The sequence below is a fragment of the Pectinophora gossypiella genome, chromosome 13 (genome assembly GCF_024362695.1).
Source record: "Pectinophora gossypiella chromosome 13, ilPecGoss1.1, whole genome shotgun sequence".
NCBI lineage: Eukaryota > Metazoa > Arthropoda > Insecta > Lepidoptera > Gelechiidae > Pectinophora > Pectinophora gossypiella.
Window position 1 is genome coordinate 1,521,804 of NC_065416.1, and position 23,427 is coordinate 1,545,230.

A 23,427-nucleotide genomic window follows, 5' to 3' on the forward strand; every position below is an offset into this window, starting at 1 on the left:
AAAAGTATTTACAATATTTTTTTAGTATTTTTTTTGTCAATGCCTTCGGGCAAGTCTGGGGCCAAAAGTAAAAGCATCAAAGGTATTTTTTTTTAAATACAAGTTACCTAACTCCTCCCTGGTTTAGTAGTTAGACCCCTGATCTCTCGATCGGGCGTCCCGATTTCGATTCCCGGTGAATCAAAATAATGTACTTATTTCAGAAATCAGAATATTTTATTTGACCTAATTATATTGCAGATCAATTTTACATTCTTTGAATCTACTTCATTTTGCAAGGTGTTATTGCAATTATTTTATAATTTTATATACTTGACCACCTATCTCTAAGTTTTATTGCTATAGTTTTAGTTTTCGTTTGATTTTTTCATACCATTTAAACGTTGTTGTGTTGTATTAAACGATTTATGTTTTTTCTTTTTTAAATTTTATTTTCAATTAAGTATTGTTCTTTTTAAGCTAACTTTAGTTTATACTTTTTATTATCAGTGTTGTGTGCGTCTATAATTGGCAGGCATACCGGAACTTTTTCTATGTGTATTTTATATTGTGTGTTTGTGTATGTACTGCTGTTGATGTACCATAATAAATAAATAAATAAATTACAATTACAAGTTATTTAATACTTAAAGGAACATATAAATATCAATTTAGTTTGAATTATAGAACAGATCACCCCTTTACCAGATGTAAGATTATCTGTACTTCGCAGGGCACGTTAAGCAGTCGCTCCTGGCTACTATTTACTTAAAAAAAAAATGTTGCGGTCATAAAAAAAATAAGGTAAGAAATGGAGCAAACCAGGCGAAGTCAGGTCGAGTCGCCAGTTAAGTATAAATAATATGAACCACAATGTTGTATGTTTACAACCACTGCCGATAACAATTACCTATACTTCTAACTGAAAGCTCAAATTAAATCACAATTTAATTATTTGATTACAACTTCTGTTGTTCATTATTTCAGTTCGAGTTGTATTCGGATCAGTTGCCTCTGGAAAATCTAAAATAGTTTATTAATTATTATTTAGACAGTCACTCAGCTACCTTGGTGCTCCCCACTTGTCAAGTCAAACAGTGAATTTGAATAGGGGTTGTCTACCGAAAGTCACGCTAAAATATAAGAAAAGAAAAAATACTTATTCTAAATTTTTCTGTTGTTCCCCCGACGCGACGTCCTGAGCCGAGGTTTGCGCCCAACTGGGCATTTTCAAGCCTTTGTACCATTTGTCTGGCCAAGTAGTTAATGCATTTTGAAGCGAGCCTACAATAAGTCCTGTCCAAAAATACGGGATACTTACACGACTACGGGATAAACATGACTGTCCTCATTCGAAACGTAAATACATCTATTAGTATGTCTTTGACTGTACTTAAACTGGTTGGGTTTTGGGCCCCCGAAGGAATGGCAGAAAGGAAAAAGATAATGTATTACTGTTACTCATGTTTTTCGTTTATGTTTCTTTTGGGTAAGTTATGACATAGAATAATAACTATTAGTATACAGGATGTTAGTGCCGTCGTAACGAAAACTTTGAGGGTGATTCAGGTCATGATTCTGAGTTGACATAAAGTGGAATTTTCCGTCGCAAAAGTTATGGAACGAAAAATAATTTAAAAAAATTCAAAAAAAATCATAAATTTTTCGCCAGGAAATTCCACTTAATATTATGACTCGTTGATAATATCACATCGCATAAACCGAGTCTGCACCCAGAGACTTCTGGAATGTCATCGTAAATTCTTCCTTTTAACGGCATCCTTTTCTGACGCATAGCAGCGTCTTTGTTTTTCTTTACTAGAATGGTCAGGAAGGTTCCACTCGAGATTATTCGAGAAAAGAATTCTAGTACGAGACTCCGTTGGTTTAAGCCGTTGGTCCCGGTTACTACTTACTGACGCAAGTATGTAGTCGTTACATGGGCCATGTCAGGGGTCTTTAGCATCTCAATAATAACCCTGATACCAGGATAATTGAGGTTGGTTATCCACCAGAACCCACACGGTAGAAGAAGACCGTCAATTAAAAAAAAAATCACGAACCGATCGTTCATGTACTTCGGCAGAGAGGAAAGCGTTCTTTGAATAAAATTACCATCTTCTTTACATTTCACAGGTACATACCTGATCATCCAAATCGTAGACCTCTTCATGATCTGGGGGAACCTGCCCCTCATGACAGGTACAGCCTTCGTGCTCTTCACAAACTTGGCTCAGACAGTCAAGATAGTCAACATACTGGCTAAGCGAGAGAAGATACAGAAGATCATTTACGACGCCGATGATGTCTTGAGGAAAGAGGATACGGAAGAAGGAATCAAGATTGTTAAGAGGTTTGATGAATAAATATACATTTCTTATACAACAGTGTAAGAGAAAAGAAGTTTGGGGATTTTTAAGGCAAGAGTGAGTAGGAAATATTTGAATTTGCGTGCTTCACCTTAGACCACATCGATGGTTAAGACAACTAGGCTGGAACGTGGGTAAAGGCACTCAAATATTTTAATAAAAATAAACTTTAGTGAATACAATTGAAAACAGACGGGGTAAAATGTTTGGACTAAGTACGTCTCCAAACATGACAGTATTGGAGCCTGGAGGGAAATATAAGAGGGTATAGGGTGTAGAGGAAGGCCAAGACGAAGTTATTTGAACCAAATAAAGTTCATGAAACTTGCAAAAGATCGACAAATCTAGGAAAAGTGCTATCGACAAGAGCCTAGCTCTTAAATTTAGAGCGATACAAGAGTGTGTGATATGTGATTCGGAGGTATGTGACCTAATCTATATTGGACTGGTGTTCCCTTCATTGGTTGGAAGGTCAGACAGGCAGCTTCCGTAAAAAACCAGACCTGTCCAATATTCAGGTGAGGTAAGCGGACCCTGTGAAAACGGGACAACGTTAGAAAGATGACGATGTTAGACAAGAGTGAAGTGCAAAAGTGGAGTAGGTAGGGGACGACTCAAGAATGTGTGGATGGATTGTGTGACGAAGGATATATGTGTGAAAGGTGTGACTACAGAGGTGACGACTGACAGAAATGGAGGGAAGGGGAATACATGTTGTGCCGACCCCGCCTAGAGTGGCATAGGGGCAGGACGATGATGATAGAAGAGCTTTTTTGTTTGACGTTGCTTATTGTAGATTTGCCGCAAATGGCATTAACTCCTTGGCCGAGCAAGGAGCGCTGGCCTGAGGGTACACAGTCGGTCGCAAACTTCCAAGACCAAGACGAAGCATCGCGTCACCTGACCTGGGTATTATTTAAAAGAACTTAATCTTCCCTATTGGGCCGATAGCCATAAGCGCTGAATGAGGGAAATCGTCCCACGCCGGCGGGTTGGAATTGGGGACCTGAAGTGTTTGTTTGATACAAGCGTGGAAAGTTATGTTTTATACACGATTGCTGAGTTTAATTTATGAACTAGCCAAGTACTTTGTTGGAGATTTCACATGATTTGTATATCTACCAGGTGTAATCGTGAGACCATGATACTTCAAGTGCTATATTTGTCGTTGACCCTGATCACCACCACGGGCTGGGCCACCAGTGCCGAGAAGGGCCAGCTGCCTTTGAGAGCTTGGTAAGATGATTATTGATTGAATCGACGGAATAGAAGAAAAACGTTGGAACGGGCGTAATGGGGTTTTTGGACGAGAATCGTTGTCGCCCTAATAATCGTTACTACTATTCGTGCAAACAGATAACTACGATAACTCTTTTCGTAGCAATTTTACGGACAATGTAGGTATATTTTATGTAATTGGTTACAATTTTATCATAACTAATCGTTAGTTACTGTATAATACAAAAGTAAGGTAGCTAATAGCCAATTAAACTAAGCTTTTTGGGTGATAATAAATCCCTCCTTGTGTGACACGCGACATTTGACTCTTTTCCGTGCAGGTTATGGCCGTATACAGAAAGAAAGCTGGAAACTTATAAGTGGTTACCAGCGCTTGACAGCGCTGGTGACCCGCGCAGGAAAATATATGAACGTGCGCCGATAAGCACAGAACGGTGCCGACAAGTTCCGACAAGGTTCAATACGCGCTGGTCAGCGCTGGGCCCTGCCATTTAAAATTAATAAACAAATAAACAACCTGCTTCCTTTGTGTAGAACGGACCAGCGCTGTCAAGCGCCGGTAAGCGCTTATAAATAAGTTTCCAGCTTTCTTTCTGTATACGGCCTAAGACAAGACAAGACGACATACGATGACACAAGACGACATTTTAATATATTATGTTCGCGAAGCTCCGTGTGACCTAAAGTTTGCGGACGACTGCAGTGCAAAGTTGAAGTAGGAGCTATTTGCTCATACTTGTATGGCGCGCCTACCACGCCTCTGTGCACATCTTACTTTTTTCTTCTATTCCGTGATCTTGTCCTTAGAATAAATAACACAATAAATGTAATGCTTGTTCGTCCGTCAGAGGATAACCCACATACACAAAAGCAGACCTTGATGAGAACAGAAATATGATTTACAAATCTTGTACTTCATAAGGTTACAGTTACTTCTTCGACTCATCTTGCCTCATTACAAAACGAAGACTAAAGATAATACCAGGTCCACGGATTTTAACCTCATAGGTCTAAGATTTACTTTTTAATCATTGAAGTTGTTACTTTTTCTAGCTCTAATTTAATTTTGTAATTAAGTACCTAAAGTATTAGTGCATGTTGTGTCCACCTGTAAGTGGCGAGGCGCTTAGTTTTTTATATGTATTAACTGCAAACTATAACCATGTATCAGTGTACTTGCCGTTGGTTGACCAAATAAATAAATAAATAGATTTCCGGACACAATAGGTAAACAATGGGGTTTGGATATTATGGACTTTCCCATACCGATACCTGTCACGTTGGTCTAGCAGAAAGCTCGCTGAAGTATGGATACTTAGTTCATCTTGCGATGGATGTAGCTCTGCCTACCCCAATTGGGATGTAGCCGTGAGCTTATGTACGTTGGATTTTAAATGGACATTCGATTGAACGATTTTAATAGAATTGACAAGTCATAAAAAAATATACAAAATCTGTATCATAATGTTAGTCTTCTTCCGAGAGATGCTTTTGTAGAATCTGAAGAGTAGACTGTTTACCAGGTATCCATACAACACATCAAAGTCACCAGCCTTCGAGCTCACCTACCTGCACCAGGTGGGTGCCATCAACATCGCAGCGTGCCTCAACGTCGGTAAGGATACGCTGGTGTCAGCACTCATAGCGCAGTGTCGCTGTCGGCTGCAACTCCTGGGGCTGTCATTAAAGACCCTGTGTAAGGATATGAAGATGTCCAAAAAGGTATGTACGGATAAGCTGCGTCCAATCGGTTTCTTGCAAAGTAATAAATTAACTGGTTGCACTTAAGACTACCTGTAGGCTCTGCACGGTAACCGCGCCGCACGCGACGCAAATTATATCGTGGCCTTCCACCAATAGCCGTTTGACGTCCATCTACGTAGATAGCATTCGTATCGTTTATTGGTCGAAGCGTTCAATATAATTCGCGCCACGCGCGGCGCGTTTATCATGCAGACCCGGCTGGTTACATGTCGTTTCTGTAATAGACCAAAAACACATACAAAAACATAAATTTAATAATTATGACAACTAATGGTTCATAATTTCACTACTGTTTATAAATGATTCGCTGAGCTCAGTGACTCAACTTTTACTCTTTGGTTGCATACGATACGTACATAAATATTTTGGGGGTTCGAGTCGCTCATATCAAAATCTACACGAAGGGTAATGTAATAATACAACCACAGAGTTCTTATTATAGATAGATGCCGCGGGAGCATAGCCGTTGGGACTGAAATATGCACAAAACGAGCATAGTGAGGCAACAAACTATACAAAACTTTCCACGTCATTCATTGCTGCTTTGGTATCGCGCAACCACAATTAGCACAAGCTAACACAAGTCACTACGCAATCGGCGGGTAAATCGATGTAGCGGTCCAGTCAGAAATGTCTTGGTGCGGCTGTTTCACACGCAACAGGCGAAATGCGGACTCTTGTAATTTAGTGCCGAGGGCATATCCCTTGTTTCTATGATCTGTGAATAATCTCCGGATCTCCCAATATTGTTAAATTGCATGCGGTTATGAACACGCACTTACTTATCTAGTGATAAAGTTTTGTTTTGCAAAACCACAAGCGGTAAATAGTCTATTACGACACGTGGCGACATCTGTGGTCATAATGAGTGAACGAGAATTGTCCGAGTGTTTCGGGATGGATAGATAGCGACGCACTGGTGAATTCAGAATTGAAGCTCGTAGATAAGATTAAATTACACAGATGGCGTCTATCAATGAAAGACTTTCCAGGCTACATTCACCAAAAATAATATAGATTTCTAGTCTGTACGGTTCCGATTAGTATTATTTCGTCTGTCTGAAAGAGGGTTTCTACGTTTAACTTTAAATGTATGTACCTTTTGAACCTTATTATTATTTAGTAACTGGTTGAAAACACAGAATACGTATAGGTACAATACTCACCAAACTCTTCATGCCTCGCTGGTCAGTACACTTGACCTAGCCTTTCTTTAAAGGATCCTGGATTTGTTATTCAAATTCAAAAATATCTTTATTCAGTAGGTAACATAGTTACACTTTGAATCGTCATTTTTTACATAACGAACGTCTCATCCGCCTAAAACTACTGCAGCTTCTCACAACCTGTATAGCCGGGGAAAGGAAGCTGCAAGAAAAACCTCGGCACAGGGTCCTAGACGTTCTTTAAAAAAATAAAAATATAAATTACCAATACATTGTTTTAGGTTTACGCGGTTATTATCATAATTAAAATACATAAGAACGGGTTCTTACCGCGTTTAAATCAGGGATATGAGACTCCCGATATTTCGCATTGTCTCATATCCCTGATTTAAACGCGGTAAGAACCCGTTATTATGTGTTTTAAATATTGATTACCAATGTTGGCAAACTGTTTCCAGCTGGTGTACACACAGGATCAAGAAGCCGTGGCCGCCGAGCGCCTGCGCAAGTGTGTGGCTCAGCACCAGGCCGCGCTACAGACGGCGGTAGACCTGCAGGCTTGCTTCTCCATACCTACCTTCCTTCAGTTCTTCATCTCGCTAATCATCATATGTGTCACTGCTTTTCAGTTGGTATCTGTAAGTTTTAGTTTGATTTTATAAAAAAAATATATATTAAAAACCTCAACATCATTATTAAAAATAAATTCGAGTTTCAGATCTAAGTATGGGCAACCGCCAAAATTTATTGTTTTTATTTCCTTTTTTGTGTGAAAATATCATTGCGGGTCACAGAATACATCTACTTACCAAATTTCAACAGTATAGCTCTTATAGTTTCGGGAAAAAGTGGCTGTACGTACGGACAGACGGACGAACGGACATACACACATAACGAATCCAGTAAGGGTTCCGAAGTGTAAATTAGTTTTAAGTTATAAGTACCAGTCGTTTTCTTATCCGCCTAAAACGAATGGGACGGGTCATCGACAAGCTTATTTATGGAATACAGTTTAAATAGAAATCAGCACACGTCAAACGGGTTGCATACCAACGAGAAGCCCTTTTGATTTGTCCAGGTTTTCGGCGGATAAGAAAATATCAGGTAATTATAACTTAAAATAAAATTAGGAGGTCTCTGATTTATAATACATTTGTAATTATACATTGTTTGAGGTTTACATGGTTATTATCATAATTAAAACACATAATACCGAGTTCTTACCGCGTTAATCAGGGATATGAGACTACCGATATTTCAACTCTGTTGCAAGTGCCATGATCACGGGACGACTGATGAAATTGGAGTGGAGTAGGCAGATCCATAATTTTCTAAGGGCAAAGTCTCATACATATCCCTGATTAACGCGGTATTAAATGTGTGTTAATTAAATTTGTGCGCGCGAATTGAGGTTTTGTGCGCGCATTACGCAAAAAGGGTTTTTGCAGTTTGGAATTTTCAAATTAGAAGCTTTATCAACATCATTCCTGCGCTATACCTTAGGGTTAACAGAGATTTATATAGACAGAGTCATGGGAACAGTAATATTTAATATTAGAGACCCTCCACACTAGTGTCTTTCGAGGGTCGTCGTCGTGCCAGCGTTAGTGCGACGTCGCGTAGCAGCGGGTCCTGTCGCGTACAATCAGTGTGAAATGGATTCCGACGAAGAAACACTGCTGTTGATATTACTGATCCAAAAATTACGTAAACGAAAAATGAAACATCGTCGTCAACATTGGGAACACCCTCATCCTGTGGGGGGGTCTCTTACGGTCCTTCTCTTTTTTGTTTTTCATGAAGCAACTTGTTTTCAGCAAACTGGCAACCTGGTGCGTCTGATGTCAATGGGCACCTATTTACTGAACATGATGTTTCAAGTGTTCATATACTGTTACCAGGGTCATCATCTCTCTGAAGAGGTATAACGATTTCCTTTCTTTCTAATTATGACAATATGAACGCAATACATATATCAGTACGACAACCCGGAAACTTCTTAAAGAAACATTTTTACCGTGTGTCGTCTAACGCGTAAGTGCGAGCGAGAGACAGTCCGCATGCTCTCCCCCTTACTCCAAAGCGGCTTACGCAATTTACGATTAAAGTAGGGCGAAGCACGGGAAAGAAAAATCTCCCATGACTCGAGTGGTAGTGCCAAGCAGTAGTGCCTAGGGAAACAAAGGGCACAAACGCGTTTTGTTAAGTTTTTTTTTAAAGTACCTAAGTACCTATATACAAACAACCGCCGTGGTCTAGTGGTTAGCGCGTTAGGCTCACGACCTGGAAGTCCGGGTTCGATTCCCGATGGGGACATTGTCGAAATCACTTTGTGAGACTGTCCTTTGTTTGGTAAGGACATTGCAGGCTTGAATCACCTGATTGTCCGAAAATGTAAGATGACCTGCTTCGGAAGGCACGTTAAGCCGTTGCCGTCCCGGGCTACTAGCCGTAAAAACACCTCCACCAACCCGCAGTGGAGCAGCGAGGTGATATGCTCCATGCACCCTCCGGTTGATTGAGGGGAGGCCTGTCTCCAGCAGTGGGACGTATACGTATAGGCTGTTTATGTATATCATTTGTAGAGTGCCGATCTTCTCTTCTTATCGTGTCCGATGGCAAACTAAATTGTGTCGTCCCAAAACTTGCCGCCTTGCTTGCTTTGTAGAGTGCCGATGTGGCGGTGTCAGCGTACGAATGCCCCTGGTACGCTTGTTCGGTGAGGTTGCGGAGAGACATCCTCGTTATAATGACGCGGACGCGCCGCCTCGCTCGCATCACTGCTGGGGGATTCACTACGCTGTCACTCGCTTCATTTATGTCTGTAAGTATTGCTTCTATGATGGACTGACGAATAAAAAAACACTATTGTTGAAAGACGCGATGGACGTACCTCTGACTACCCCAATTGGGATATAGTCGTGTGCTTTTGTTATGTTATGTTGTTAAGAGACACTCAGAAACAAAAAAAACAAAAAACAAAGGTTCCTGAGAAATGCATTTTCGGAAGTATGTGGCCTAACCTGCATTGGGCTGATTGGGCTGATTTTCCCTTTGCGGGTTGGAAGGTCAGACAGGCAGTCGCTTCTGTAAACAGGACCTGTCAAATTATATTTATATTATCTTACAGTGTGACTGTGTTATTAAAGTGTATTATACTGTGATCGGTTACGTCAGCCATATAAGAGCGCATCTTAGGCGTTCCTAGATTGGAGGCCTGTCGCCATGGCCGAATACGGCTGGAAGGATATATATATATATATATACTGTGATCTCTAAAAGATCTTTCGTATCTTCTTAACTTAGAGATAATAGCCATTTCTTTAATACTAGGTACTTGCGCTTGATTAGTTTTCAATTTACAAATAGAGTAACATTTCTTCACTATATTCATTAAGAGTATTCAATGCTGTCACATATGCTATTTATTGTTACTTTATAGAAAATAATAATTGTTAATTATTGTTATTTTTCAGATCATCAAAGCATCGTATTCGTTATTCACATTACTGCAGCAGGTCAATGAGGAGAATTAATTCATCTTTGTCTACTTTCTCTATCTACCCTCTCTCTCTCTCTCTCCTTGGCATTTATTATTCCCATCTGCTGGTGGGGCCTGCCTTCTTTGTATTTCTCTTCTACTAATTCATTTATATCTTTCGAATTATCGCGTTGATATTATTGCTTTTGAGGAGCTCGGTGGCGCAGCGGTAAACGCGCTCGGTCTGCGATTGTTGAAGTTAAGCAACTTTCGCAAAGGCCGGTCATAGGATGGGTGACCACAAAAAAAGTTTTCATCTCGAGCTCCTCCGTGCTTCGGAAGGCACGTTAAGCCGTTGATCCCAGCTGCATTAGCAGTCGTTAATAACCATCAATCCGCACTGGGCCCGCGTGGTGGTTTAAGGCCCGATCTCCCTATCCATCCATAGGGAAGGCTCGTGCCCCAGCAGTGGGGACGTTAATGGGCTGATGATGATGATTGTTTTCTTTACGGCGACTTCGCCCGTTAACCCATTTTTCACAAGGGCCGCTTTTCTAACCTAAAGACGTGACAGTTCCAGTTTTTTACAGAATCGACTGGCTCACCTTCCCCGCGAAGGGAAAACCAGCCCAATACAGGCTAGGTCACATACTTCCTCACGATGTTTTCCTTCACCGTTGCTCATGATAAACAATCATGAACTCAAAATCATTGGGTATGGCACATGCTCTTTGAACCTGTGACCTCATAATGAGTCAAGTGTTCTTATCATAGGTACTTTACCTTTTATCACTTTTTAACAGGATACTTTACTAGTAGCTTATCCTGGTATTTACAATAATTTATTATTAGAATATTTGTTATCACATAGTAGGCGATAGATAAGTGTTTTATAGAGCAATAAAGATTTAGATTCGGAATCGATGTTTTATTGTTGATTGCCTCATAATAGGTACAATACAATACAAAAACTCTTTATTGCACTTGCTTGAATCACATTAAAAACGTAGGTACGTGTTCACACTTGTACATTTATTTTGTTGGAAAGTTATTTTTATTTGATGATGATGATGAAGCGGTCAGGTACGCAGGATATATTAAGGTGCGCAGACGTTCGCGCAAAACGCAGGCGCACACACGGAGACACACACACACACACACACACACACACACACACACACACATTTGTGTGTACGCACGCGCACACACAAATGTGTGTGTGTGTCTCCGTGTGTGTGCGTGTGCGTGTGTGAGTGTAGCATCTGTATTGGACAATTCAATTCATCAGCCAATTAATCTAAACTCGAAATATTTAAAGACATGTACTTAGTGTATAGATTGTAATTAGAAAGTACTTAAGTTAAAAAACTACACTAAGTAGGTACTAAGTACACTTTTCAATTTCTAATAACTTTTTAAGGACACAAATTAAACTTTTGAAATAAAAAGGATTCGAAAAGGAGTTTAATTTTGTATATAAGTTACAAAGAAAGTTGATAAAATTATCTATTTCATACGTCTTAATTCTATAGTTTAGAAAAAATATATAATTTTAAAGGTGTAATACATAGGTACCTACATAGTTTTGCAGATCCGTGTATATTAGTAGGTAGATACCTAACTAATGCATAAAAGTATATAAATCAATTCATCTCTTCGCCCCCAGTCTCGCCGCTAATACCTGAAGGAGGGTGGAATGCGCGCGCGCGCGTTTGTGTGTGTGGGTGTGTGTGTGTATGTGTGTATGTGTGTATGTGTGTGTGCGAGTGCGTGTGTGAGTGTAGCATCTGTATTGGACAATTCAATTCATCAGCCAATTAATCTAAACTCGAAATATTTAAAGACATTTGCGCATATAAAATTAACTATAACAATTAGCTATAACATAACGTTACGTCTACATCCCCAAAGGGATAGGCAGTGTATATTTGTAGTACAACAACTCCTCGCCAGCTATGTTAAAGTCCCATGTAGGTACCTCTAACTAGCCCCAATGGGATATTTAGTAAGCTTTTATGATGTTATATTATTACAGCAGCTAACTAACACAGGTGTTGTTCACTTAACAGAAGGTCGCTGCATTTGGCAATGATTGTACCTTTTTGTTGAAATACATAACTTTTTCATTTTTTTTTCATTTATGTTAGAAAATTCTTAATATCCATGTTTTACTGTACATTGGTTCGTAGTCGCTTTTATGAACCCATCCTAATGACTAGGTGCTACATAATTGTATGAATAGACCTTTACAATTATAACCAATTAAGTATACTATAAAATCACTTTCAGGAGGCGTGGAAGCGTGGACATTTTATATTTATGCGCGTGATTCTATTTATGGTCGTAATAGGTAGAGGGTGTTCAGTTTTGTTGGATGTTTAGATATTGCTGTAACATACGCACGGTCACGAGCATTAATATGTATACACTTTAGTACCATGTCACATTACACATGGGATCATTCAGTTCATTAAATTATTCTGAGTTAATATCAAGTGGAATTTTCGATCACAAAAGTATAGAATTGAAAATAATTTAAAAAAACTAAAAAAAAACATGACTTTTGCGACGGAAAATTCCACCTGATATTAACTCAGAATCATGGTCTGAATCATCTCCCTCAATATTTGTTACGGTGCCACTAACACCCATACCTACTTGTATGGCTACCTGTATGTACTGGTACGGGGTGTAAGTGACATCGTAACGAATACTGAGGGGGATCATTCAGACCACGATTCTGAGTTAATATCAAGTGGAATTTTCGATCACAAAAGTATAGAATTGAAAATAATTTAAAAATACTAAAAAAACATGAATTTTGCGACGGAAAATTCCACCTGATATTAACTCAGAATCGTGGACTGAATCATCCCCCTCAGTATTCGTTACGATGTCACTAACACCCTGTATTTTCGCACGTGAGTTGAAGACGAGCGATTTACAATAACCCTGCCTTCTCAATTTGTATCTACTTACCTACGTAGTATACCTATTAGTTACTCCGTGGTATTTCAATCAATACAATACAAAAACACATTATTGCACAAAAGGAACAATAAACACCTGCAACAGAAAGACCTGCATAAAATAAATGCTCTTTAATGCATTTTTTTCTTTTAAAAACAAACAAATATTAGCACAATAGAAGAAAACGTTTTGACGCAACCAAGCTGTTTTGTCAGACCTTGAAAGTAACGTACATGTACTTAATAAATAAATATTATTAAGTACTAATAATATACTCACTAATACCTATACTTACTACTACTTACCAACTACTTACTTTTTTCTTATACTTATTAATATACTTTACTAATTAGATTAGGTATTGTCATTTGTGCCTAGGCTATTAACTTTATAAATACAAAATATAATAAATATGTACTGGAATATATATATATATAAGACTAAGTAGTTCCGATATGATTTTTGAAAAAAAAAAAACTAGAGCTATGAAGAGCCAAAAATTTAAAATATGTAAAAACTTACATCTCAATATTTCTGACAATTAGGTCAGTCCAACGTCCGTTGGCGGAGGACGTGATATACGATCCTGACGACCCAATTACTCTAGCCATAGAGACGAGCAATCAGTAAACAACAAACACTTCAGGGCCCCGATACTTACCGACCTAGCCGGCGTGGTAGACGATTTCCCTCATTCAACGCTTATCGGCCCACTGGGGTCCATTGAAATCCTCTCAGACGAAGCCCTGAGCCAAGGTACGCGCCCTACTGGGCACACTCAGGCCTTAAATTTTGTACCAAAAGTCCTCAGCACTCCATTTGGTCGGCCAAGTAGTTACTTAATGTCAAGTCACGTCAAAAATAAAAGTCGGGTGACATTAACATTTCCACTGTTGGGAACAGGCCTCCCTTCAATCAACCGGTGGGGGCACCACGCTGCTCCACTGCGGGTTGGTGGAAGTGTTAAGGCTAGTAGCCACCAACGGCTTATCGTGCCTTCCGAAGCACGGAATCATCATACTTTTTCGAACAATCAGGTGATTCAAACCTACAATGTCCTTACCAAATAAAGGATAGCTTCATAAAGTGATGTCGACAATGTCCCCATCGGGAATCGAACCCGCACCTCTAGAAGCAGAGAAGCTCTAATTACTAGACCACGGAAGCTGTTAAAAGTCCGGTAAGATCACGGAAAAGATGACGGTGAATTGGTTCCAGTTATTGGACACCCTGTATAATTTGGAACCAGAAATGTATTTTTATAACAATCGGTGTAAAGAGGGCACGGCTATAGATTATCTTAGTGCACGTTTGAGAGGCGTGTGAGTGACGTCACAGATACTGTTATCATATCAGCATCAAAAAGATATTTACGATAGTTTAGTATTAATATCCCGCTTACGGACGGTACCGAAAAGTATCGGCGTCCGAAAGACGTTATACGATCCCGTATATGTACGTTACTTTCAAGGTCTGACAAAACAGCTTGGTTGCGTCAAAACGTTTTCTTCTATTGTGCTAATATTTGTTTGTTTTTAAAAGAAAAAAATGCATTAAAAAGCATTTATTTTATGCAGGTTTTTCTGTTGCATTGTTTTTGTATTGTATTGATTGAAATACCACGGAGTAATTTAGGGACGGAACTGAAAAGTATCGGCGTATCGGCGTCCGAAGGACGTAATATACGATCCCGAGACGACCCGATTACTCTAGCCATAGAGGCAGCCAATCAGCTCGCGACACCAAACACTTCAGGACCCCGATACCGACTCCGCCGGCGTGGTCGACGATTTCCCTCAATCAGCGCTTATCGCTATCGACCCACCAGGCCCAACTGGGCATCCTCAGGCCTGTAGTCTTAAACGTTGTACCGAGAGCCTTCAGCGCTCCCCATTTGTCCGGCCAAGTAGTTAATGCCATCTGCGGCAAATATACAATAAGTCACGTCAAAATCAGTCATTTTTTTCGATTATTGTGTTAGCAGTATGATATTATTATGCTCGACTCCCGTGAGTAAAGTCCTCAAGTCGAGGAGGTAAATGTCAACACAAAACACCAAAAAGTCGAGTCGAGTGGAGGAAAATTCGAGTGAACTTCTCAGAATAGGTGTGTTAGTCATTTTTTATTATTTGCATTGTCATTTGTCATGTTCATGACAATGTATATGTTTTTTCGTAAACATCACATTTTGACTTTGTTCAGGTGTAGCACATTATATTACAATAGAAAATAAACGTATTTGATTGCGGATAATTCTTGTCGTTTATACTGCGACGTCATTAGCGCGTTCGTGCGTAAAATAGCATAAGTGAGGTTTTACGCGTCCTGTATAAATAAACACAGACATAACTTCACGCCTATTTCAAACTCAAATTCAAAAATTTCTTTATTCATTAAATTCAAATTCAAAAATATCTCTATTCAGTAGGTAACATTCAGTAACAGTAGGTATGTAAAAAATGAATCGTCAATTTTTACATAACTAACGTCTCATCCGTCAAAAACTACTGCAGCTTCTCACAGCCTGTATAGCCGGGGACAAGAATCTGCAAGAAAAGCCTCGGCACAGGGCTCTAGACGTTTTTTTTTAAAAAACATAAAATATTATTATACAATGAGTAATTTAGCTGCCTAATATCAGTTCTCAGAGAGTTAATCCCATGCATTCATATCTTCTAAATAATCACTAACTTTATAATAACCTTTTTTGCAAAGTTTCTGTTTAACTACTTATATTATAGATATTAGAATATTTGCATTATAGAATATTTATATATACATTTTTTACATAATGTATATTTTGTCGAACGTGTCATCCGCCTAAAATTACTGCAGCTTCTCACAACCTGTGTAGCTCAGGAAAAGTAGCTGCAGAAAAACCTCCGCACACGGCCCTAGAACCACATTCATCAACTGTTTCATACAAACACGCCGGTTCAGAGTAGATCGCTTTATATACAGGGTGGCCCAGAAGTTCAGGTTCAAAATGAAAAATTAGATAGAGGGGCTCATTAGCTATCAGAAACACCCCCATGTATGTTCAGCGATTATTTACGGTTTAGGAGATATGACCCATTTTGTACCTTTTTCTAGATTTTTTACCTTACTTCAGAAATAATCATTTTGTCGCTATCCCTTTCTTAATAATTATTTTATTTTACTTCACAACTATGCCTAAGTCTGTGTACCGCTCAATCAAAGATAAATCAAAGTGAAATCAAAGATAAAAAAAAGTTATCAGAAGTCAAAGTGAGAATTCGACCAAAATTGTTACAGTTGTGAAACTTCGCCGAAGAATAATAAACACATGAGATTGTCATGGACACCTGAAAGTATTTCTAAAAACTGCTCCATTTAATAGGCTTTGAAACCATACATTGTACAATATATTAAATATAAACAAATAAATGATCTAAAAATAACAATATTAAATAGGCTTAATAGGCTTTATTAAGCCTAATAAGGCTAGGCTTAATAGGTTTTATTTAATAGGCTTTTAGAAACATCCAAAAAAAGTACCCTTAATACGGGCATTCCGAAGCACGGATCATCTTACTTTTTGGATAATCAGGTGATCAGCCTATAATGTCCTAACCAAACTAGGGATCACAAAGTGATTTTTGTGATTTGTCCCCACCGGGGTACGAACCCGGGACCTCCGGATCGTGAGTACAACGCTCAACTACTAGACCACGAAGGCCGTCCATTCGAATTTTTAGATACCTAAACTGAATTGAGTATGTTCTCGTGTCGATTGTGAGACCAATGACCGATGTCAAGGTTATTGACCCGTCGTAGGCCCCTGACAATCCTGACATAGGTCACGTGACGACTACATATTTACTTTGGTAAATAGTACCCTGCTGATCGTTTACTTTCGGACAATCGAGTGATCAGCTAGTCATTTCTATCCATTCTAGGGAACACAATGTCATTTTTGTGATTATGTCCCCACCGGAATTCGAACTTGGCCGTTACTTAATTGTGTTTAGTTGTACAATGTTATTACAAAATTTGGAATGATCGGCATTAGGATTTTTTAACCCTTTTGCTGCCTATTTTATTATTTGATTACCTACTAAAATACTAAGTAAGTAATGTATCATTCTATCTAATAATTTGTCATGTCTATCATATCCGCATGTGAACAGATGCTTAGCGGTGTAACCCAGTTTCTACATTTTACTACTTGTGTAAAAACCATATCCTGTGATTGGTTGATACTGACTCCTGTAAATTCATTGAAATTTTAGCCAATCACAGGATGGGATTGTATCGCTTAAGATAGAAACTGAATTCACACCCCCCCGATCTTTATCATCAGCACGTGGAGAGATTGAATAAATTGCCGAAGCGTGACTAACAGCGCATCAGAATAGAGTAGTTAGTTGCTTGAATCACAGACGTAGCAACACAAGTTATAAATCGCGCTACAAATAGAACACGAAACAAAATTTAAATAATAAAAACTATAAAAGGAATAGTGTTAACTATTTTTAAATTTAAAAAATATAAAGCTTAACAAATAAAAATAACCTTTTATTTTTAATAAGTAATAAATTTTTTAAAATAAAACTTATTTTATAAAAATTAAATAAAGTGTTCCAAATTCAAAATTTATATTAGTTTAGTACTTTAAAAAATGTATAGAAGCGTTTTAGTAGTTTCGTGTTTATTATCTCTAGTTGTAAGCGGAAGCGAATTTAGTTGTTATTTTAATAATGCGTGCCCTTTTCAAATGTTCGGGTCAAAAACACCATATGATACAGGCAGAGGCGATTTAAGAGATTTTAAGAAATTGGAAGGTAAGTTCTTTTTTAAACTTATTTGTTTAATTTTTTTTAGTAATCTTGCAGACACCTTCTACTTTTATTTTAAGTTTTAAGTACCTGCCAAATCAAATAAAAAATTATAAGCTAAAAAAATTAAAAATGATTCCGTGTGCAGGTTGCGAAGCAGTTAGCCTGTGGTCGATCCACCGGCACGGCAATCGGAATCCGGGCAGTTCAGTGACCGCGGCCGTCAAGGTCATAGCTGGCTTGAAGGACCAGATCGTGCAGGCCTTCGATCAGGGGAGCAGCTTGTTGTGTGCTACGGTAAGCTTAAATAATAAATAAGCCATAAAACTTTATTGCACAAACTTATAACAAGAGAATGACAATAATTTTGCTGCAATTGCTTGTGTCTAGGGTTACCAGGTCGTCTAACATGAAAGCCGGAACGACCAGCCATTTTGGCAGTCATTTGTGAGGTCGCAGTTTCATATCCGGCACGGCCTAAACTAGTGATTTTCGAATTTGTTTTCCAATCCATGTTTGGTTCATAATATGATTATCACGTGCTCAGAGGAAAACTTCGTGAAAAACCCCACATACCCGAGAAATGCGTTTCGAAGGTATGTGACCTAATTTGTATTAGGCTGGTTTTCCCTTCGCGGGTTGGAAGGTCAGACAGGCAGTCGCTTCTGTAAGAACACCGGACCTGTGAGGTTAGGTAAGCGGACACCGTGAGGAACGGGATAACGCTGTAGAGAAGGCAGGGGGCAGATGATAATAATTTAAAAATAATTTTGTTTGTTAGAGACATTTACAGCTAGTTACATAATATGTAATTTAATTATGTTTGACGTTCAAAAAGCGCTAACTTTGTAAGCCAATTAAGAAAAAAAAATATTTTTTGAATTTTTTATTGAATTTTTTTTTTGACAATTTTTTTGTATGTAAAACCGGATTTTTTGATTATTTACTTGCCACTCATGTCGCGCGTGTCTAGGGAAATGAGCCCGATTCTGAAAAGGTGCAGTAAGAATTACTATGCAATGCTGAGGAAAAAATGAAATTATTTACGACATCACATTAAAAACCCCAAAAATAACAGTATTTATCCACTATTTAATGGATGTTATTATATATATAAACCTTCCTAATGAATCACTCTATCTATTAAAAAAAACACATCAAAATTTTAAAGATTTATGCGTACATAGGGATATAGGGACAGAAAAAGCGGCTTTGTTTTATACTATGTAGTGATAAACCCACTCCTTGTTAAGTCCCATGCAATAAAGCACGAGCCTTTAACCGCTAACCGGGCACAAATCCTGTAAAATATGTGAGTAAGAACTTGAACTGAACAAATCATGAATATTTCAGGACATCGATGAATTTCGAAAATGGACGTGGAACGAGACTTTAGAGACTACTCCGTCATACCTCACCGGCGTTGGCTATGAAGAACTCTACGGCATCGGCTCCAGAATCCGGGCCGCTTACCCTGAACTCCTGAATGGGTCCACGGAAGACTATTACTTCAGACCCACGAATTACCAGCGGACAATCACCAGTGCTATGGGTTTTGTCCATGGGTTGACTGATGGAACAAGCTTGAAGGTAGCAATTGATGAGCCTCGGGATGTGGACGATGTCATTCAAGTAGGTATTTTCTTTTTATCATTAGTACCTTCATTCCTAACGTTGCACGGTTATGTCAGTGTGCAAGAACATTGACGAATCAAAAGCGCTAAAAATGTGTAAGACGACAATTGTCTGCTAAACCAATGCTTTTTGAATTCTTGTTTGGATCTGAAACGTTTAACATGTGCTCAGCGGTGAACGAAAACATCGCGAGGAAACCCACATACTTACTCGAGAAATGCATTCTCGGAGATATGTGATCTAACCTGGTAATTGGACTGGTTGATCACTAAGGGTTGGCAGACCAGACAGGCAATCGCTTATGAAAAAACTGCCTCTGTCAAATCTACAGGTTCATATGGGGACCTTGAGAAATAAAGGGTAATGCTAGGCAGGTGATAAGGGAGTTAATCGATATACATTTTATAATAATGCCATCTTTACATTCCAGCCATATGCAAATTGCCAAAAATATCAAGAAACGGTCAGAGATGCCCCTATATTGGATAAAGTCGTTGCGGAGTTGGAATCTTCCCCCGATTATGCTGCTGTAAGTTGACATTCCTTATTACTGTTACTATTGGTCAGAGGTTCCTTCATAGGATTGAAAGGAGATTGAGTAGCATCATCCATCTCGCTACTCTATGGGTGGTATTAATAAACTAATCTTAGCTGGGACTGCCCTCAAAATCATGCTCAAGTCCCTGTTTTTTATGTAAGAACTGTCACATTGTGACTTCACTTGAGGGCAGTCTCGAGGCTGGGATCAGCTTTTTAATACGAGTTGGGGTCGCCAAACTTAAAAAGTTTTTCTCGATTTCTTTTCCAAATTAAAGCATACAAGAATTAAGAAGGAAGGAAGCCAATTCTTCTTCTTGTCTCGTGTGGGTTGTAAGATCAATGACCGATCTCTTCAACCCTGGTGTCACGGTTGCTATTGAGCCGTCAAAGGCCCCTGACATGGCTCATGTAACGAATACATTTTAAATTATTGGCTTAACGCCCTCCGAACTACGTAACATCTTTCTTTTGGACAATCGAATGATCAGCCTGCAATGTTCGTTAATTACGTAAATACATTAATCCCACAGATCAGACACGCAGTACAGAAACGCCTGGGCATCGCATATCAGATCACTACAGAAGACGTATTTTCCATCTATGAGCTGTGCCGGTTCTACCGATCCTGGGATGAGAAGAAGCAGTCGCCATGGTGCTCTATGTTCACTAATGAAGAGCTGGTTATACTTGACTACAGGGACGATTTGAGGCATTATTATCGGAATGGCTACGGATCTTGGGTAAGTAGATGTTTGGCGGAGAGGGTGTGCTATCACAAACGTTTTTCAGGGTATAATACAGAGCGTAGTATCCCGCTAGCCATAGGATGGAGTGTGACTAGGGATCGATGACGGTGTTACGTTGGAAGTTGTATATGTGCATCGCTCTGTGAAAACTTCGTTAGCCCGTGTCAGGACCGATAAGCGCCATCTATGTTGTATGGGCAGAACTAGATAGTAAAAGTTGGGTCCACCACAGATGAATATACATTCAAGTAATTAGTTTAAAGTTAAGAATAGAAGCGGACGCAAAATTAATATTACGTGGATTTCAGTATTTGTGTCCAGTTAATGGCAATAGGCTCGCCCCTATCACATTTACATGGGACTAAAACATACCTGGCAAGGAATGTGGATCAATATGTATACCACACACCTCTGCCTACCTCTTTAGGGATAAAGCGTGATGTTATGTTATGCAGGCGGAGAACTAGATATGGTATTACTATGAAAAATAAATTAAAGCGATGATTCGAAAACTCTGAAGTTGCAGGCCTTTTGGCCGTATTGACTCCGGTCTAGAGCAAGTACGATGCGGATGAACTTTGCTGGTACCTTATTATATCTGTGTTAGCCTTATTATTTTTGTACTTATAAACCTAAGAAGACCTAGAAGGACTTATATTGACCAAATTGGAGATGTCCTTAGAAAAGGACACGATCTACTTTGAACCGGCGTGCGTGTATGAAGTGATTGATGAATGTGGAGGAAGCAAGAGAAGTGTGTCAGGATCGAAGCAAATAGAATTCTATAGTCTCTGCTTACTCCGGTGGGAAATAGGCGTGAGTTTATGTATGTATGTACTTATAAACTAATGATAATGAACAATGGTAATCTTTATGTGGGTAGCGAGTAATTTAGCGAGGTAATGATCTCGCATTGTGGTGGCATTCTGACAATGAAACTTCCGGTTGAATATAAGGTACAAAGTCCAGTTAGCGTCAGTGGATTAAGTGCTTAGAACTGAGAATGCTGGGATATCGATCCGGAAATCCTGGGTTCTGTTCCAGTGGTCAGTTCCAGAAACGAAAATCTAGACTAAACTAAGTTTGCCATCCCGTTGGTGACTTGTCTATTTCAGTAGTGTTCTTCTTTCGCGTGGGTTGTGAGGTCAGTGATCGACCCCACCAACCCTGTCGTCAGGGTTACGATTGAACTTCCAAAGACTCCTGATATGGCTCAGGTAACGACTACATAGTCACTAAATTCTTCCTGTCTGCATTTAGATTATTCAGAATTTACATTGTTCATATGTGTATAGTTATATTGTCTCTACCGGGAATCAAATCCGGGGCTTTCAGATAGAGACTAACGATTTGACCATTAGACCAACATATCCCAGTAGCAAACTCATACGTTAGCTGTCTTTCCCTGACTCCTGACTGACATAAAATTCCATTCACAGGTGAACAGTCGTCTAGGAGAACAGCCTCTTAGAGACCTCTACCAGAAGCTATCAGCAGCTACCCAGGGTCAGGGTCAAAAGATAGTCTCGTACTTCTCCCACGATGCCATGATGGAGATGGTCTACTGCGCGTTGCAACTGTTCAATGATCGGGAACCACTCCGGGGAGATAACAGGAATCCTGATAGACTTTGGAGGACAAGCTATATAGGAGCCATGGCTATTAATATGATTACCGTTTTGAACAGGTAAGTTGTTTAAAATAGTTTTAATGATTCTTTAGAAAGAACTAACCTAACCTATATTAGGCAACGACCTCCGTGGACCAGTGGCTGAGCGTTGGGCTCACGATCCGGAGGTCCTGGGTTCGATTCCCGGTGGGAACATATCACAAAAATTACTTTGTGGTCCCTAGTTTGGTTAGGACTTTACTGGCTGATTACCTGATTATCCTAAAGTAAGATGATCCGTACTTCGGAAGGCACGTTAAGCCGTTGGTCCCGGTTACTACTTACTGATGTAAGTAAGTAGTGTAAGAAAGGCCAAGTCAGGGGCCTTTGGCGGCTCAATAGTAATCCTGATACTAGGGTTGATGAGGTTGATACTCCGCTTCACAACCCACACGATAGAAGAAGACCTGTATTAGGCTGGATTTCCCTTCGGGGGTTGGAAGGTCAGACAGGCAGCCGCTTCTGGAAAAAACCGTCAGGTTAGGTAAGCGGACCCTGTGAAAAACGGGATAATGCTAGGGAGATGATGATGATGAATGATTCTTTAGAATAATAACTAATTGTTAACGAACGGTAACTCTCCCCCCGCTCTCCTCTCGCCCCGCACCAATTCGTATCAGGCGCCGACCTCACCCCCTTTGGGTCTTACTTTAGTCTTAAATGGCCGTAAGCCGCTAAGGAGTACAACGGAGTGCGCGATCTGTCTGTCTCATTCTCTCTTACGCGTTATGCGGGATTTTTATATGGAGTATACTATGTTTTTTCCTGGCAGCTTGGTAGGGCTTGTAATCATCGAAATCTTATACATCGTCCAAATCAGAAGACAAAGTTTCGTGATAAGGTGTGAATTGTATCAGATAAATTCATTTCTGATTATTTATAGCATTAAGATGATAAAGAACTCTCTTGTTATCTGGCTGGCCGTCATGTATCATTTAGATGATGAGTGATGGATGATTATCTTTACATGCTTTATCAGGTGTAATACTGATCCAATTCGATATTTTTGAACGATATCTTTGCTTATCTTTACAGCGAAATCGTTCAGAAACGTCCGGGTTTGATTCTTT

The 23,427-nt window shown here is 39.3% G+C and overlaps 2 protein-coding genes across 4 annotated transcripts in view; both read left to right on the forward strand.

Moving 5' to 3' along the window:
* Positions 1 to 1,076: 1,076 nt before the first annotated feature.
* LOC126371774 (odorant receptor Or1-like) lies at positions 1,077 to 10,491 on the forward strand. The gene is made up of 8 exons (XM_050017139.1): positions 1,077 to 1,468; positions 2,116 to 2,332; positions 3,474 to 3,584; positions 5,111 to 5,309; positions 6,976 to 7,155; positions 8,335 to 8,439; positions 9,186 to 9,341; positions 9,994 to 10,491. Exons 1-8 carry the CDS (start codon positions 1,318 to 1,320, stop codon positions 10,051 to 10,053), a joined length of 1,179 nt encoding a protein of 392 aa, XP_049873096.1. The 5' UTR covers positions 1,077 to 1,317; the 3' UTR covers positions 10,054 to 10,491.
* A 6,866-nt stretch (positions 10,492 to 17,357) lies between these two features.
* The window catches only part of LOC126371730 (multiple inositol polyphosphate phosphatase 1-like), a 102,487-nt gene continuing 96,417 nt past the window's right edge, over positions 17,358 to 23,427 (forward strand). For all 3 annotated transcript variants that reach the window (XR_007567068.1, XR_007567069.1, XM_050017066.1), the window contains exons 1-6: positions 17,358 to 17,773; positions 17,916 to 18,064; positions 19,121 to 19,399; positions 19,833 to 19,931; positions 20,473 to 20,682; positions 22,128 to 22,375. Coding sequence is in view for 1 of the 3 variants with exons in the window: in XM_050017066.1 (XP_049873023.1) it covers positions 17,611 to 17,773; positions 17,916 to 18,064; positions 19,121 to 19,399; positions 19,833 to 19,931; positions 20,473 to 20,682; positions 22,128 to 22,375 (1,148 nt within the window). In the remaining 2 variants the exon portion in view is untranslated. The remainder of the gene's footprint in view (positions 17,774 to 17,915; positions 18,065 to 19,120; positions 19,400 to 19,832; positions 19,932 to 20,472; positions 20,683 to 22,127; positions 22,376 to 23,427) is intronic.